At 40.4% G+C, this 16,514-nt stretch overlaps 1 protein-coding gene across 2 annotated transcripts in view; it reads right to left on the bottom strand.

Moving 5' to 3' along the window:
* Positions 1–747: 747 nt before the first annotated feature.
* The window catches only part of PDZRN4 (PDZ domain containing ring finger 4), a 411,808-nt gene continuing 396,041 nt past the window's right edge, over positions 748–16,514 (bottom strand). The window contains exons 8-10 of one of the 2 annotated variants that reach the window (XM_014572468.3): positions 13,155–13,256; positions 9,705–9,821; positions 748–4,375 (exon numbers count right to left, since the gene is read on the bottom strand). In XM_014572468.3, coding sequence (XP_014427954.2) covers positions 2,849–4,375; positions 9,705–9,821; positions 13,155–13,256 — 1,746 coding nt within the window. In that variant the 3' untranslated portion in view covers positions 748–2,848. The remainder of the gene's footprint in view (positions 4,376–9,704; positions 9,822–13,154; positions 13,257–16,514) is intronic. The other variant, XM_006120970.4, reaches the window with a different exon arrangement.

The following is a 16,514-nucleotide window of genomic DNA, read 5'->3' as shown; positions in this document are numbered from 1 at the left end:
GATATAAATGCCTTACATGACAACTCCATGTCCGTATGAGGTGTAGTCTTATATTGGTTTTGTTAGGGTGACATAGAGCCTGTGTAGACATTGCATTAATTACATCAACTGACAATTATATCAGTTGTCATTCTTGTCAATTTCATAGCTCCATGCTTGACCAGAAAGCCTTCCCCACTTAGCACCCAGACTCCTGGCTCCCTGGAGCCTTGCTCCTGTAGGAGGTGAGATTCCAAGAAGCTGCTCCTCCCACTGGTGGGAACAGAAAGGCAAGAGCTAGGAGTGAGCAGCTGGGTTTCTGGCTAGGAGCAGGGAATCGAGAGTGGGGGTAGGAGAAGCAGCTGGCCAGCAGGCCAGGAAATACACATGTTCTCAGTGTGGATCAGGGAGTGGAGTGGGGAAGCTGGGCTTCCAATGGTGACCATGGAACAGAGGAGTAGCCAGCAGGGACCAGGTCCTTAACTTTCCACTGTCCCTTTTGGGTCAGAGGAAGCGCTCCTGGTGAGGACACGCACAACCAATCCACAGAGGCTAGCGTGGGCAATTACTGCTGTGGCTGAAAGTCAACCTAATATAGGTTGACTTAAGTTTTCAGTGTATATATGTCCTTGGAGAACTAGTGAAATTAGGCAATATTAGCTAAAAGAGTGGAAGCTGAGCACCTGAGAGACAAAGGATTTTCAGTCTGACCATTGGAAACTCTTTTGTGACACCTTTTGTTAATAACTTCGGCAATTAACATTTTGAATAAAAGATATTTTATTAAAGATTCAGGAACATTACTCCTTCAAACACAATGCTGCGACTCAAAATATATGTCTCACTATCCTGGCTTTAGGAGCCCCCCAGCAAAACTAGGTGATTGAAAACCCTGATATTTCTAAAGTAAAAAGCAAGCAGCAGAAATCAAATTTTAAAAATCCCCAACATTCAAAAGCCCTTTTTTATAAACCAAAGAATAAACAAAAGGCACAAACCAATTTAAAACACTCCATAATAGGTCAGCTTTCAGTCCCTACATCGTGGGTGGGCAAGAATTTTTGAAGGGGGGCCATTGAACAAAATTCTGAAGTGGCCCCAGGCTGCTCTGTGAGAGGCAGGGCCTTGGGTGGAAGGGGCAGGGCCAGGACAATTCCTCTGCTTCCCCACCCACAGACCTGATTGGCCAGGGGGTGGGGGAGCATGTGAAGTCGTTGCCCTCCCGGCACCTAGAGAGAACTGCCAGATGTTTCAGTTGGCGGTTCACTCTAAGCACCGCATGCCCCTTTCAGGATGGGAGGAGACTTCATGCGTTCCCCTTATCCCCAGGCCAATTAGGGTCTGAGGGCAGAGGAGCATGTGAAGTCTCATCCCCTTACCCCCACCCTGGATGGGGCAATCAGTGCCTAAAGTGATTGGGCTGACGGCTCAATCTAGGCACCATGCACCCCTGGCGGGGGGAGGAGGCTTCGAGCTCTCTCCTGTCCCCAGGTCTCAATTGGCCTGGGGGTAGGGGAGCAGCAGGGCGACCACAGGCCGGATCAACCATCTTGGCAGGCTGAATCGGGCCTGCTGAGGCTCTCTTGCCCACCCCTGCCTTACATCAATGAAGATCTTTTAATTATTTGCTCATTGACGTGCAGGTACATTATTTTTCAGCTGTCCTTTGGAAGCAAAGCACAGAGCAGTGAATCATTCTATTTTTTCTTCATACCACCCCTTTGCTATAAAACATTTAAAATAATGCATTCCTCCGCCCAGATTAACATGTCAGTTGTGGCTCAAGATAGCACTGGGATATATTTGTGTATTCCATTGTTGGTTTCTGCAGAGCATAACCTATAAGCTTTCCTAGGGACAGGCCACAACATATTTGTTTGTAAAGCAACAAACGCAGTCACAGACAGTGTTTGAAAAGTAACTAAAATTAATACTAGTAACGAGTCAGGGAAGACAGCAAAAATATGGGCTTCCTCCTATGTGTTCTCACTCAAGTAAAACTACTTTGACTTCTGCATTAATAAGAAATGCAGGATAAGGTCCATTTAACATAATTTATAATGGAATAAAGTCAGAAGGAAGCTTGTCTAATCTACAGGAAATATAATGAATTGTGCCTTGTGTCCCTGAAATCTTCATATATCCTTCAAAAATCACATATGTGGAAATAATTCCTTCTATAACCAAGTGAACAAATTAAAATCAAAGAATTCTTGATATTTTTTCTTAAAGATAAGCAATAATTTATTCCTCTTTGATCTTCACAATTATCACATATTTGCTAGCTACATGATCCAATGCCACTACATACCAGGAGAGACTTGCCCACTTACACTTTACTTGGACAAACACAGTTGCAATTTACAGGTTAAATGTACTGTACAATGGGTTGTTGGAAAAAAAGGTCAATCTTCTCTGTCCAACACGATGTGGCACGTGACTTATTAACAGATGCAATATAAGATGTAAAAATGTAACCATTAGTTATGTCAGTAAGTAAGGATAGAGTATAAAGCATTTTGGTTTAGTATTGTATTGTTACTAAAGTAGAAAACAGAAAACTAGAGAAATAAATCCAGATCTTAACTTACAATACATACATTAGCGTAAGAAATTAATTGGCTCCTCCACTTTTTTATTTTCTTTTTCTTTTTTTCTAGAAATGAATATTATGAATATATTGCCCAGTAAAGAGAGATTGCCAGCTAAAGAAGGTACCATTATATGACAAACTGAAAAATTATCAATTAATTTTGCTTACAAAAAAGGTCAAACTATAAACAGTCACAAAATATATAAAAATGCCACCTTGAACGAGGCAATCGTACTCTACCTAAACTGGTAGTAGACTCTTTGAAGCAGTCTGTGTTCATACAGTAGTAACTGATAAAAAGGCATTGTGCACTCTTGTCCCGTCTGGAGACTTAGCACCATGTGTCATCAGTTCTTGGATTGTCATCCAGCTGTCCAAGATTTTCTTGTTTCTTTTTTTCATCATCTTTTTGTGACTAAGTTCAAGAATGTTAATTTCTTTTTTGCCTTCACTGCCACTCTGTGGACTTTCCTTAAGACACTCTAACCTGCTCCGCATCATGAACTCCCGCCGCCGCCTCTGCTCCTTGGCTCGCACCAAGTGCTGCTTCCGCTCCTCTTTGCTCCAGTAACGACCCATCTTCATTTCACTCATCGTATCATCATCAGTCGTCATCCCACTGCGCTCCTCTTTAATCTTTAAGGCACGTTCCTTCAGGATTCTGTCTCGCACTGGTCTCTTGGTGATATACCTTGTTCCGTCACTCCTTATTTTCACTTTCCATTCCATTTTGGGCTCTGTACACTTCTGTGAATCTTTGCACATGCTCACTAGACTGAGCTGACTTTGGGCATACTCGACTGCGGATCTCTGCTGGATCAGCTGCATGTAGCTTTGATAATGCTTTGCATGGGCAGGTATATTCCCATACCTGTATGAAGAGCTATGATATGGTGATAGGTAAGGAATGTGCTCAGTGCTTTGCTTCTCCTGCTCTGTGAATTTGCTACTTTCTGAAACAGTTTCCTTTTCTTCGACAGTACTGTTTTGCTCAGAGGCTTTGGTTTTGGATGAGGTTGCTTCCCTACCACTCTGTCCAGAACACATCTGGTTAGCTACAATTGTGCTTCTCAGGTTTTTTCTGTTGGTGATACTGATCATTCTCTGGAGCGAGCTATCTGGAGACTGCTCAATAGTCAGTGGAGTGCTCCGGCAGCTTTCTGCTGTGTTGTATGCACTGGAGCTGTCTTTGTCAGATTTCTCTGGGTGCTCTATGATGTCATCCAATTTACCTCTTTGTACATCTATGCTGGTGTTATAATTCCTGAATCCTCCATCATGTAATGCCCAAATGTCTCCATACTCATCCTTCACCCTTTGAAGCCTGTGAGCCTGCATTATGTTCTGACACTCAAGCTCAATATTTCTCAGCTCTTCATTGAGTAACTGTAGCTCATGCTCAACCCCATCTTGCTGACTTCTGTTACATTCTATTGTGCTGCTCGAATAATACAGGTCATACTCTCCATGGTTTCGAATCTTGCACTTCAGCTCCAGCAGCTGCCGAAACCTTTCACACTCCTCGTCTTGGTTCCCAATGAAATCAGATTCAATGTATTCCCCCGACACAAGGCTTCCATTGCACTGGAGTTCAATGCTTCCTAAGGTGTCCTGGCTCTGTCTCAGCTCCCGGGTGCTCTGCAGGGTTGCTTTGTTCTGCTCATCAGGTGCATTTTCCTGCTCAGAGCTTTCATCATTACGCAAACTCTCATCTGTAGGCCCTACTCCACTGTCCTTCTCCTGGTTATTGGATGAGGAGGTTGCAGTGTCCGTTGTGCCATCCTCCTCCTCGTGCTTTTTTGGCTAAGAAAATAAGAGAACCAAAATTAGAACAAAATACCCACCCTATTAAAATGCTTCTCAGTCCTGTGCTTCGTAAACAGCTAATTTAATCTATAAAAATGAATAAAAATAATTAATAAACCATGTTTCTACTAGAGCTGGCTGGAAAAATTATATCCTTTTTCATGAAAAATTTCACACTTTGGAAAAAAATTCACGCTGATTCAGCATGAAACATGAATTTTTTTCACAGAAAGGGATTTCCATTTTCCAGGTTGCTGACTTGTTACCTGCAGTAGCAATAGATAAAAGTCTTCCCACAGTGGGCAGCTGAAGAGCTGTCATTTCCATTTTCCTGATGGAAAACGAGACGTTTTCAGCAAAAAACAGTATTTTAACTCAGAAAACAGTTGCTGAGCAAATTTCTTGACTGGCTGTGACTTCTGCATGGTTATGGCTTTTATACATTGCTGAGCATCATGCTGGAGGCTCCACCAAGTTCCTCAAGGAGCAAGAAAACAAGTGGATGAAGTACAGCACTACGGTGTCACTGAAACATTGCCCAGAGTCAGGAAATAAATATCCCTCTTCCTAGTAGAGCAAACACTGTGCAGCACTGAAAGAAAATGAGCAGCAGGTGGAGTGCTGGTTTTGGCTCTGGATTATGGCCACAACTAGTGGAGCTAAATTTTTCTCAAGCCTGGAGCAAGCAGCAATGCCTTATTGTGTAATAACATCAAAAATTACACGAGGCAGACCACCTAAGCAGTGACCAGTGCAATGCAGGATGGTAGTAGGAGGACTATTTGCAGGAGGACCTAGGTTGGAATACCAGCAATCTCTACGCACACTGCCCTAGGAGAGCTTAACACAACACAATGATTAGCCTATTCATGCATAATCCTCCTACCTCTCTCATCACCTTCTCTCAGCATTTTCTCATTGGAAGATTGGTAGCTGAACTCTAGGACTTATTCAGGCTACCTGAGCAGACCTTTCCCTAACTTATCCCTTGGAAGGCATTTTGTTTCCCAGTTAAAGTTTACTTTCCACAATAACCTTTTAGCACTAAGAGTAGAACGAACAACACTGAGTGCTTGTCATGGGCATAATGTCAAGCAGTTTTGTGATTGTTTTTTAATTCACTTCCTACTCATTGTATCTAACGATTTATTGTGCGCTTTGATGTAAAGAGTACTAGATACTGCTATGAAGGGGCGTGTGGGGTTTTCTTTTTGGTTTGTTTTCTAAGTGGATATGCTAAAAGCATTTCACCCTATTTCTCCTATAATACAAAGTGCAATTTATATAGGATACTCATTGTGTGCCTAAGTACACCCAGTATCAGCCAAATGTATTGTCTCCTTTAGGAGATGTAATTACACAATTAAACTTCATGGTTAGAAATGGTAAAAGGAGAAAAAGGTACAGGGCACCAATGTGAGGAAATAGAATGCAAGAGACCACTCTCATAATAACTGCTGGTTTTCTTCTTCCTTGATAGATTGTTGAAGATATGAAAAAATTAAATGAACCCTACACATTGCATCATTTCTGCTTCAGAATCATGAACCCCTCAACCAGTCTCTTTTGTTCAGTTGTTATTAGAAAATGGTGACAACTGGTGGTCCAAGAAAAACAGAAATAGTCAAATAAATAAATGTAAAGTGTGGTGAAGTATACTGAATTCAAAATGAAACCCATCCCCAATAGAAAGCAGTATTCACAATAGGGTCATCAAAAGTCTCTAAGGAGATGATGTTGTTATCTGAAGTAATTGTAGAGGTTCTTTCTCACTAGCAGTTATCCTTCATACTGGTATTGTGTATCATACATATAAATATATGTAAGTTCAAATGACACACACATGGTGATGAAATACATTGCTGTCATGTGATGGCCTTATCTGAAGTCTGCCAACTGGATCATCTACAGCGGAAGAATACTTCCTTCTTTCTTGCCCACCACTCACACTAAATGTGGAATCCTTCCACACCTTCCCTGCATCAGAATGTAATTGGTTTGAGAGTTTGGACAGAAGATGTTCAGCGCTGGACAACTGATACATTTAACTCCACTATTTCATGACTCTTCATGATCAGGATCTCTTGGAAGGTACCAGAGCACTGTAATATAAAATTGCAATATTCTGGACAGAGAAGTATTTCGGTGCAAATTTAGAGATTTCTAAAATTTAAAGCTATGTTTTTTTCTGTCTCTGAAGGTCGTTATAGTTACACTCATAGCAACTGACTTTACAGGAAGAAGAGACAGGAATAGTGCCAATAACATCCGAAATCGCTCTGAAACTCTTCTCAAATTATTTTTACTGTAAAATATGAGGAATTCACACAAGTTACATGCTGGCAAACTGCTCTGCTCTATTAAGGCTTTGCTGACCCTTTCTTGAGATGTAAGCAATGTTACCATTCCAAACTCATAGCAATATATTATTTTTAATGCACAATCACGTTTCTTTTCTATAATGTTCATTTAATATGCTTCCTTTTTCCAGCTGATACATTAGTTTGACAGAAGATTTTTGAAAACTTTCGACAACATTTGCTGAAGTGGCTAAGTGATTTAGGTCTAAGCTACATTTTTGCAAGTGATGTAGATACTTGAAAGCCTAAAATCAATGAGACTAAGAGCCAGATTTTCAAAAGTCTTCAGGAGCGTAAAGATGCAAATAGGTGTCTACTGAGATTTCCAAAAGGCACCTAACTCCTATGGAAATCAACTGAAGTTGAAATCAGAGGGAATTAAGTACCTAACCTGTATAGGCAGTTTTAAAAAACCTACCAGGCACCTATCTTCCTCATGAAGTACCGTGTTTTAGCGCATATAACCCACGGGTTATAGAAAGTTTTACAAACCCCGCAACACCCCCGTGGGGTATACAAGTTTATTTTTACTTGCCTGGACGCGTGTGCTGCTCCCTTCCCGCAGGCCGGCCAGCTCGCCTGCGCTCTCTGTTCCCCCCTCCCGGAGGATGGTGGGTTGCACATGGCTGTGGCTGCGTGGAGCCTGGACATGAGTGTGGTTCCCCTCCTGCAAGCCGGCCAGCAATTACCAGGTACCTTAAAGTAGCGTATATAACATGCAGGCTATACATGTGTGCGGGCTACCTTAGACTTTTTTTTTTTTACACATTTAGGAAAAACAGCGGGTTATGCACGGGTGGGGGTTATACACAGGTGCAGGTTATATACACTAATTTACGATAGTTAACTGCTTTTGAAAATCTGGCTCCATGCTTTTAAGCTTTTGAATTAGTAGTGCTCATCTTCTCCTGGTTTTTATTCATTGATTGGAAACGGAAGACAAGCTTATCCCTTTTTCATCTCATAATTCATTTCTCAACTCTGAATATACTAGTTCAAATGAAGAAACATTCTCTTTACACCGGCTAACTAAATACAATCCAAAGGTTATTAAGGCAAAAGCTTTTCTATGCAGAAGAAACTGAAAATATCTGGCAAAATTTAAAAACCAGCAGTTGTTCCATTGTGAAGAATGAAAATAATATAGATATTTAATGCAATACAAGACTGATATATTAATACAGTCCCAATGGAACTTAGGCTCTAAAGCTACGTCTACACTTCAGTGCTATTTTGGGATACCAGAGTATCCTGAATTGCTATCTTGCATCTTCACAGCAAGCCTGTTATTTCAAAATATAACAGGCTTGCTATATCAAAGTCCCTATAAACCTCATTCCACGAGGAGTAAGGGACGTTTCGGAATAGTGAGTTACTTTGAAATTTGGTGCTGTGCAGACAGCGCAATTTGTGTAGTTCAAATTGCATATCTTATTTCCAGCTACAATGCAGTGTAGACATACCCTAAATGACTAAATCGCTTTTGAAAATAGGACTTTGGCAATTTTTAAAATTCTACCCATCATCTATTCAAAATTCTGGGTTTTTTTTAAAGAATGTACAGTGTCAGTCTCCTTCCCAACTACTTGTCTGAAAGTCCAAAAGACTCCATAGGCTGCATTTATGCACAAAAAAACTGCAGATGAAAAGAATCCTAACCCAGTAGTGCTTATAATCAAGCTCCAGCTGAACTTCAAAAGGTTCTATGTCTCAGCCTGGATAAGCAGTATTTTTTGTAAGAATGACCAATCATGCTGCAGTGCTAGCATGGTTCCCACTCTGATTTTACAATTCACGATACATTTGGGACATGAGCCCCAGAGAAAGCTTGAAAGCAGAGAGACCCAGAGGAAGGGACCAGGGCAGGTAAGTCCTGCTGCTCCAAATCAAAAGAGAGAGATACTCTGTCATTCTCAAAGATAAAATGAGATTGAAAGGGGTGTGAGAAGTTTCAAGTGACAGACTGAAGATGGGATATTCTAGCCTTGATTGGAGTTGATGGGATGACTAAAATATAAGGCCGATTTCCATTTTTAATTTTTTAAAGTATCCTAGATTTTGTAAAATTTAAAACAGGTGAAAATCAGTGCAAAAAAGTAACTTCAAGTTTCTCTGAATAAAGATCAAGAAAATAATAAAAAATGAAAACAAAGGGTTCTACTTCAATGACAAACTAGAGGAGATTCTTAAAATAGGTCTGTCATGTAACCATCTAGTCTGAACTCTAACAATGGCTATTGAGCTTCTTCAGAATACTTCCTGTTTGCACGAGAACACATCTTTTGAAAAAACATTCAATATTGATTTCAAAATGTCTAGTGATGGAGAACCCACCATGGTTCTTGGTAAACTGTTCCAATGGTTATTTAATGCCTCTGATAAAAATATTTTCAATCTGAATTGGTCTAGTTTCAACTTCCAGCCTCTGGACTGTGTTATACTTTTGCCTGCTAGATTGAAGAGTCCATTATCAAACACCCAGGTTGCCACTTGTAGACTGTGATTTTGTATGATACATAGTGCTATACAGTAGCAATACCATATATAGGGTAGTACTCTATGTACCTTAACTTGTAAAGTATGTCCATATTGTCTTTATCATAATGAAGCCCTGTCCTGGCTATGACCTTGACAGGTGACTCTGATATAACTCACTTATAAAGTGACAATACCCAAGACCCTGTATAAATAGGGCTAATAATTTTGCTAAGAGCTCAGTGAAAATGCAGAATAAGAGTGAAACTTACTCCTCTCACATTCTGCTAAAAATTTTCCCTGTCACATCTGGCCTAAACATATATTTCTAAAATGTTTCCTTATCTAGAATGTACTGCAGTTCATAGCATCCTTGTGACAAAGTGTTAGTAAAGCCTTTGATTCATTTTTGACTAATCATTTCATTCTCTCTTAATAAAAAAAAACACACCTAGTAAAATTTACAATGATGCATTTAATGTCAATCCTACCTGCTCCATCTCGTTGGCTGTGAACTGCATTGCTTCATTATGCTGTTCTTCCAACATTTCTAAGTTTAACTCCTCTAAGAATTCATTCCTTTCATCATCCAGCCATCCCTCCTCCAGCTGCAAGAGAATACATTAGTATATTGCATTATGTTAGTGGGATGCATGCTAAAATATGGTAAACCCAAATGGCAATGCCTGACTAGTTCTTTTTATCATGATGATTCTTTTCAGGCTCCTAGAGTTTGTGTCTCCAAAAAGAACTAAAGGATGATAATAAAAAAAAACCCGAAAAATGGTGACTTTTAGCCTTTTATCATTCTCTGTTTTTCTCTTGTAATGAAGGCGATTGCACGGGGTAGATCATTATTTCCTTTCAAAATGTATGAAAGCCATACCACCTGGAGCTGTCATTTTCATTACCTCCAACAGACCAATGTTAAAAGAACTGAAATGGTATTAATAGGGCCATGAGACAATTAGGGTCTTTCCTTTAACAACCTCCATCCCATGGATCTATCCCAGTGCCTGACCCTCAACACAACCCTCATTCTGGGTTTCCATCACATTTCTCTTACTGCTGTTTCAGGCACACCCCTGTGAACAAACTAAAAATCAAACAAAAAAGGGGCTGGAAGACTGATGCAATGACTAAGCATTTTTGTTCTTTGGCTGTATCTTTGAACTATTTTTTAAAAGATTAAAATATCATATTCACTGAAGATTTATAAAAAGAGGAAGAGGGAGGTCTACTTTTCCAGTCAAGTTAGTGTGATGTGGCTGTAAACACACACAGAGTATTATGGATGTGTGTGTGTCGACAGTATGCGTCCATTTGTGTTTCTGTTCCCTCTGTAGGTGGCATGCTGGTGTAAAAAAGGAAGGTATTATTATTAGCAGGGGAATAAAGTAATGTTGTATGCCTGCTAATGGAAGTGTTTTAGGAGCAGAAACAGGCAACAGAGAAAGAGCTGGGAAAGGGCAGAAGTTAAAATATTACTACAATTACTCTAGTGTATGAGAAAATATCCAGTTGCCTGTAAAATTTTATGGACATCACAGAAGCTAGAAATAGTATAATTGTGGGTGACAGGCGAAGGATCACATGAGGATTATCTGTTGTGTTCTCTCCCTCTTGGGCATCCGGTATTGGCCACTATCGGCAGACAGGATACAGGGCTAAATGGACCATTGATCTGACCCAGTATGGCCATTCTTATGTTCTTATGTATGCAATGATGCAACATGGAACTGAGTTCATTTGTGGTGTAAGCAGGAACAATTCCATCAAAAACAATGGACCTCTGACCTCTCAATACTAATTGGTTAAAACAAACAAAAAATCCCTCCACAAACCAGCCAGACCATCAAACAGGCAGATATAAAATGCTGATTGAGGTTAGGTGGCAAAGGTTTACGAAATTAGGACTTGATCCTGCTCTTTTTCCTTCAGAGAATATTTTGCCTTAGAAAGGGCTTGTCTACATATGAAAGTATTAGCAATTACACTACTATAATTATAATAATATTAGCATAGTTAAATGGATTTATACTACTGGTATAACACTCCTTGTGGACACACTTATTCTGGAGTAAGAATGGCTTTTTAAAAAGATTTGTTTAAACTGCTTCCAATGTGACATAAGCTAAACTGAAAACTGACCCTCCTATATTGGGATAGGAGCATCCACACTAGGGGTGTGTCTAGACTACATGCCTCCTTCGACGGAGGCATGTAGATTAGCCAGATCGGAAGAGGGAAATGAAGCCGCGATTAAAATAATCGCGGCTTCATTTAAATTTAAATGGCTGCCCCGATCTGCCGATCAGCTGTTTGTCGGCAGATCGGGGGAGTCTGGACGCGATGCCCCGACAAAGAAGCCTTTCTTCATCGACACAGGTAAGCCTCGTGAAACCAGGTTTACCTGTGTCGATGAAGAAAGGCTTCTTTTCGGGGCATCGCGTCCAGACTCCCCCGATCTGCCGACAAACAGCTGATCGGCAGATCGGGGCAGCCATTTAAATTTAAATGAAGCCGCGATTATTTTAATCGCGGCTTCATTTCCCTCTTCCGATCTGGCTAATCTACATGCCTCCGTCGAAGGAGGCATGTAGTCTAGACACACCCTAGGAGTTGTACTGGTATAACTACTTCAGTTTAAATTCTCACCTTGGCTTGTACTAGCATTACATTCCAGTGCAGACAAGCTCTCAGGGAGGCAACACCAGGTATTTTGTTGGATTTCTATCCTACAAATGGGTTTGACAAGTGGATCCCTGCACCTGCGAGAGCCCCACAGATATGAATTTTTAAAATGAGGTTAGCTAGAATCCTCACACAGAACTTCTAAAAACTTCTGAAGATTCTCTAAACCAAGGAGGGATATAACTAGCTACCTAAGGCTGAGGTGAATAGCTCTACTCTGCCTTTCTATATAACCAATTTTCTGGGAACCATTTAGAATGGCTAAGAACATAAAGGAAATATATGGTGAAATGTGATCTTGCATAACTACCACATTCAAGTTGGCTTTCTGGGTGACACTGAATTACACTTTTGCAACTTAATATGTAGAGAATACGTAGTCACCAAGTTAAAAAAAAATCAGATCAATAATATAAGACACAAAGGTAATATAACCAATTTCATTTGGGCTGCTTACAAATGGAAAGAAGGGTGACAGTGTAATGTCCTTTTCCGCTGTGTGGAGGAATATAAAAAAAGAACATAAAAAGAAGCACAAATAATCCTTTTTTATGCGCTATTACTTCTCCTTTACCTTGATTATTAGCCTGACATTTCCTTCTGCAAAGATATAAACAATTCTTTTCAAGGCATTGGTTTTGTTTAAATGCTGGAAGCATATTTTAAAATTGTGTGGCAAAAATATCTATTTCCTAATAAATAATTTCTACTCAGTGAGAAACCTCTTGCTTCCAGCTTCCCTTGAAAACATTAGACCTAGGAATAGGTTTGCTAAATGGCATTGTAATCACATGCCCATTATCAAGCTCTAACTGGAAAGTTTACTGAAACATTGTTGAAAAAAATAATCCTCAACCAGAGCCCACTTCAATCCTGCTATAAGCAAGTGCAAAACATGGAAGTATGTGAATTTAGTCTCAGAAGTCAGTAAGAATCATCAACCAATAAACATGTCTTTTTAAAGTTCCACGTCACATTTAGTTATGCATCACATTAGTAATAGATAATCAACTGTATGTATATGTATCTACTGTATTTACTTACAAAAATCTAGCCAGTACAATGGTAAACAAACTCCTAGAAATTTAATGTTATTTTCTTTTGAGGCTACGGATTGGGCAAAGATCTTTAATTATATTTTTGTCATGAACCTCTGTAATACTGTTTTTCTGTGTTTGTTTCTTATGAATGACAATAAGTGTACACTTTAACCCAACTCCTGGCTCAGTGCATCTATTTATTCTAACCTGCATCTCTGGTCTTGCAACCAGCAACACAATTTTCTTGCATTCATCACTGGAGAGCAAAGCCACTGCCTCCTCCCGGTTCTGGACATCTTGGCCATTTATCTAGAAAACAAATGAAAGTGGCACATTAGTTTCCATTTCCACAAAGCAACACACAATAAAGGGCAAATATCAGCTCATTTGTGGTAAATGTATGGACAAAGAAACTCACACAATGGGCTCATCTTCAGTCCCTCAGTGGTAAGTGCCTTCACTCAATTATGCGCTTACTGTAAGAGCTGTATCGATCGTTGAAGGATGGCGGACATCAGAGGAAGCAGTTATGTTCATAAATGTCCAACCTGCGCCCTAGCAACATACATCTAGCAACACAATTAACCAGCCCCTGACAGGTGACGTTCATCTTTCTCCGTTCAGAGTAATGGAAGTGTCACTCTGAGATAATAGTGCTGGTGGAAGCACGACTGGTAATACTACAGCTGAAATCAGTCATACTGTATGCTTGTAGAGAGCCAATTAGAGCGCTACAGTATTATCTCTCACCAGGCAATACTTACAGGCCACTGCTGATTGCTGTTTCATTTAATCATTTTATATTTGTGTGCACGACTTGGTATCCAGAACCACACAAAACATCCCCATTGGGATAATCAAAATAAAAAATGAATCATCTGTAAAAACCTGTTTTCTCTCCAACTTCTCTCTGCAATTCTACCTTTGTGTCAAAAAGAATCATACTAATAACTATACTGTAATGTACACATTTTACAGGCCCATTCAACATGACCTAAAAATGTAGCTTAAGAAAAATCAAGTTTTAAATACAAAGCACCTTTTCCCTAAAAATACCACACAGCACAAGAAATGGATTTTCCTCACTGTGACAAACTGCAGTGTCAACAAATATTTAACCATCTGAAAAGTACTGGGGACAGAATGGAGGGCAAAGAATTTTAATAATTTTGTGGAATAAAAAGGTTTTCCCATATTCAGCCTAGTTAATCCACACCTTATTGCAGGGGTCCAATTTCAACCTAATAGTAGGAACTTGCCGGTGGAAAAGTACCAAGAAGACTCAACGCATTGCTTTCAAAAAAAGTTTTGGTTTAGATTAGATAATAATACAAGTATGCTCTGACTTTTGCTTGGTTATCACCAAAATCTTTGGAATACTTTCCTGGAGATGTGGCGGGAGCAAAGTGTGGACTCCAGAAGAAATGATCCCCATCTCCTTGTACACAGCTGCCTTCATCAATATATAGCTATATACAGAGACCAAGGATCAGATTCCTGAGGACTCTTCCAGCTCTATGATTCTATGATTCTATTCCTCTGCTAGAGTAAATTGGCATACCTCTATGCACCAGGTAAATAGGATGAAGTTTAAAAAGGACAAATGCAAAGTGCTTCACTTAGGAAGGAACAATCGTTTCCAACCAGATAAAATGGGATGTGACTGTCTAGGAAGAAGTACTGCAGAAAGGGATCTAGGGGTCATAGTGGACCACAAGCTAAATATGAGTAAAAAAATATATGTTGCAAAACCCCACAAACATCCTGTTATGCATTAACAGGAGCATTGTGAGCAAGACATAAAAAGTAATTCTTCCCCTCTACTCTGCATTGATTATGTCTCAATTGGAGTATTTGTCCAGCTCTGGGCACCACATTTCAAGAATGATGTGGAGAAATTGTAGAGGATCCAGGGAAGAACAACAAAAATGATTAAAGGTCATGACCTATGAAGGAAGACTGAAAGAATTGGGTTTGTTTAGTGTGGAAAAGTGAAGATTGAGAGGGGACAAGACAGCAGTTTTCAAGTACCTAAAAGGGTGTTACAAGGAGGAGGGAGAAAATTTGTTCTCCTTGACCTCTGAGGATAGGACAAGAAGCAATGGGCTTAAATTGAAGCAAGGGAGGTTTAAGTGGACATTAAGAAAAACTTCTTGTCAGGTAGTTAAACACTAGAATAAATTACTCAGGGAAGTTGTGGAATCTCCATCATTGGAGATATTTAAGAACAAGTTAGATAGACATCTGTCAGGGATAATCTAGATGGTCCTGCCATGAGGGTAGGGGACTGGACTTGATGACCTCTCGAGATCCCTTTCAGTTCTAATATTCTATGATTCTTTATCAGTTGAGGATCTGGCCCATAAGGTCTCAGCTTGCATCTTGAGCTGTGTGATTTAGTGGCTCAAGGCAGATTGTTACATTCCAGAACAGTGATCTCTAATCTTTTTATCACTTTTTCAATTTAAGTGCAATTTAAAATCTACCTCAAATCCAAGATACCCTTGCCCCGCTTCCTTCTTGCCCCTTTTTTGGGGCCCTGTCCCACCACTTCTGTGAGGCCTCACCATGCTAACTCCATCCCACTTCCTCCCCCATCCTCACTCACTTTCACCAGGTTGGGGTAGAGGGTTAGGGTTCAGGGTGGGAGAGCAGTGTCCAGGAGGGGTTTCAGGGTGCAAGCTCTAGGAAAGAGTTTGGGTGAAGGGGGACTCACATCTGGGGCAGGAGGAGCTCCAGGGCTCAGACAGGGTTAAGGAAGCAGGCTTTGGCAGGGCACTGTTTAACTGAGATGGCTTCCAACTGGTAGAGCAGTGGAATTAAGGCAAGTTTACTCCTGACTTGGCTCTGCACCACTCCTGAAAGAAGCTGGCATGTACAGCAATGGCTCCATGGTACCAGGTGCTGCCCCTCATTTATAGGCACTGAGCCCAAATCTTCTACTGGCCATGATTCACCAATACTGATCAATGGGAGCTGCAGGAGTGGTGTCTACAGGTAAGGACAGCACATGGTGACCCCCCCTACTCTGCCTATCTAAGGGGCTGCAGGGCCAGACACTTCCAGGAGCAGCAATTAGCACAGGGATAATCACTCCAGCTACAACAGGTTAGGCATTTTAGAACTCTCTACTCAAAGAATTACATTTAAGAGCAGGAGAGAAATGAAATGAAAATTATGAAATGCACAGCACAGTCCCAAACCAAAAATTACATGCTTTCCAAGCAGTAAAAAGTAGTAACAACAACCCTCCACGTATGTGTTGGGTCAGAAGATGATAGTGAAGCACAGTGGCTATGTCTACACTGTGCCCGTTTGGTGCAAGAAATATGCAAATGAGGCAAAGCGTGGACTATCGCCAACCCTCATTTGCATAATTAATGAGGCGCCGTTTTTGTGCAAGAGGGTTTGTTTAAAAAGGAGCTGTTTACGTGATTCCTTTTTGCCCAAAACCCCCTCTGGCACAAGAGTCGTTCTTTTGCATTTCTTTCAGGAAGAACAGCTCTTGCGCAAAACCCTCATTAATTATGCAAATGAGGTGTGGCAATATTCCATGCTTTGCCTCAT

This window comes from Pelodiscus sinensis, chromosome 1, assembly GCF_049634645.1.
Source record: "Pelodiscus sinensis isolate JC-2024 chromosome 1, ASM4963464v1, whole genome shotgun sequence".
NCBI classification, from domain to species: domain Eukaryota; kingdom Metazoa; phylum Chordata; order Testudines; family Trionychidae; genus Pelodiscus; species Pelodiscus sinensis.
Note: the sequence above shows the minus strand (reverse complement) of the source record. Positions and strands in the feature narration are given on the sequence as shown.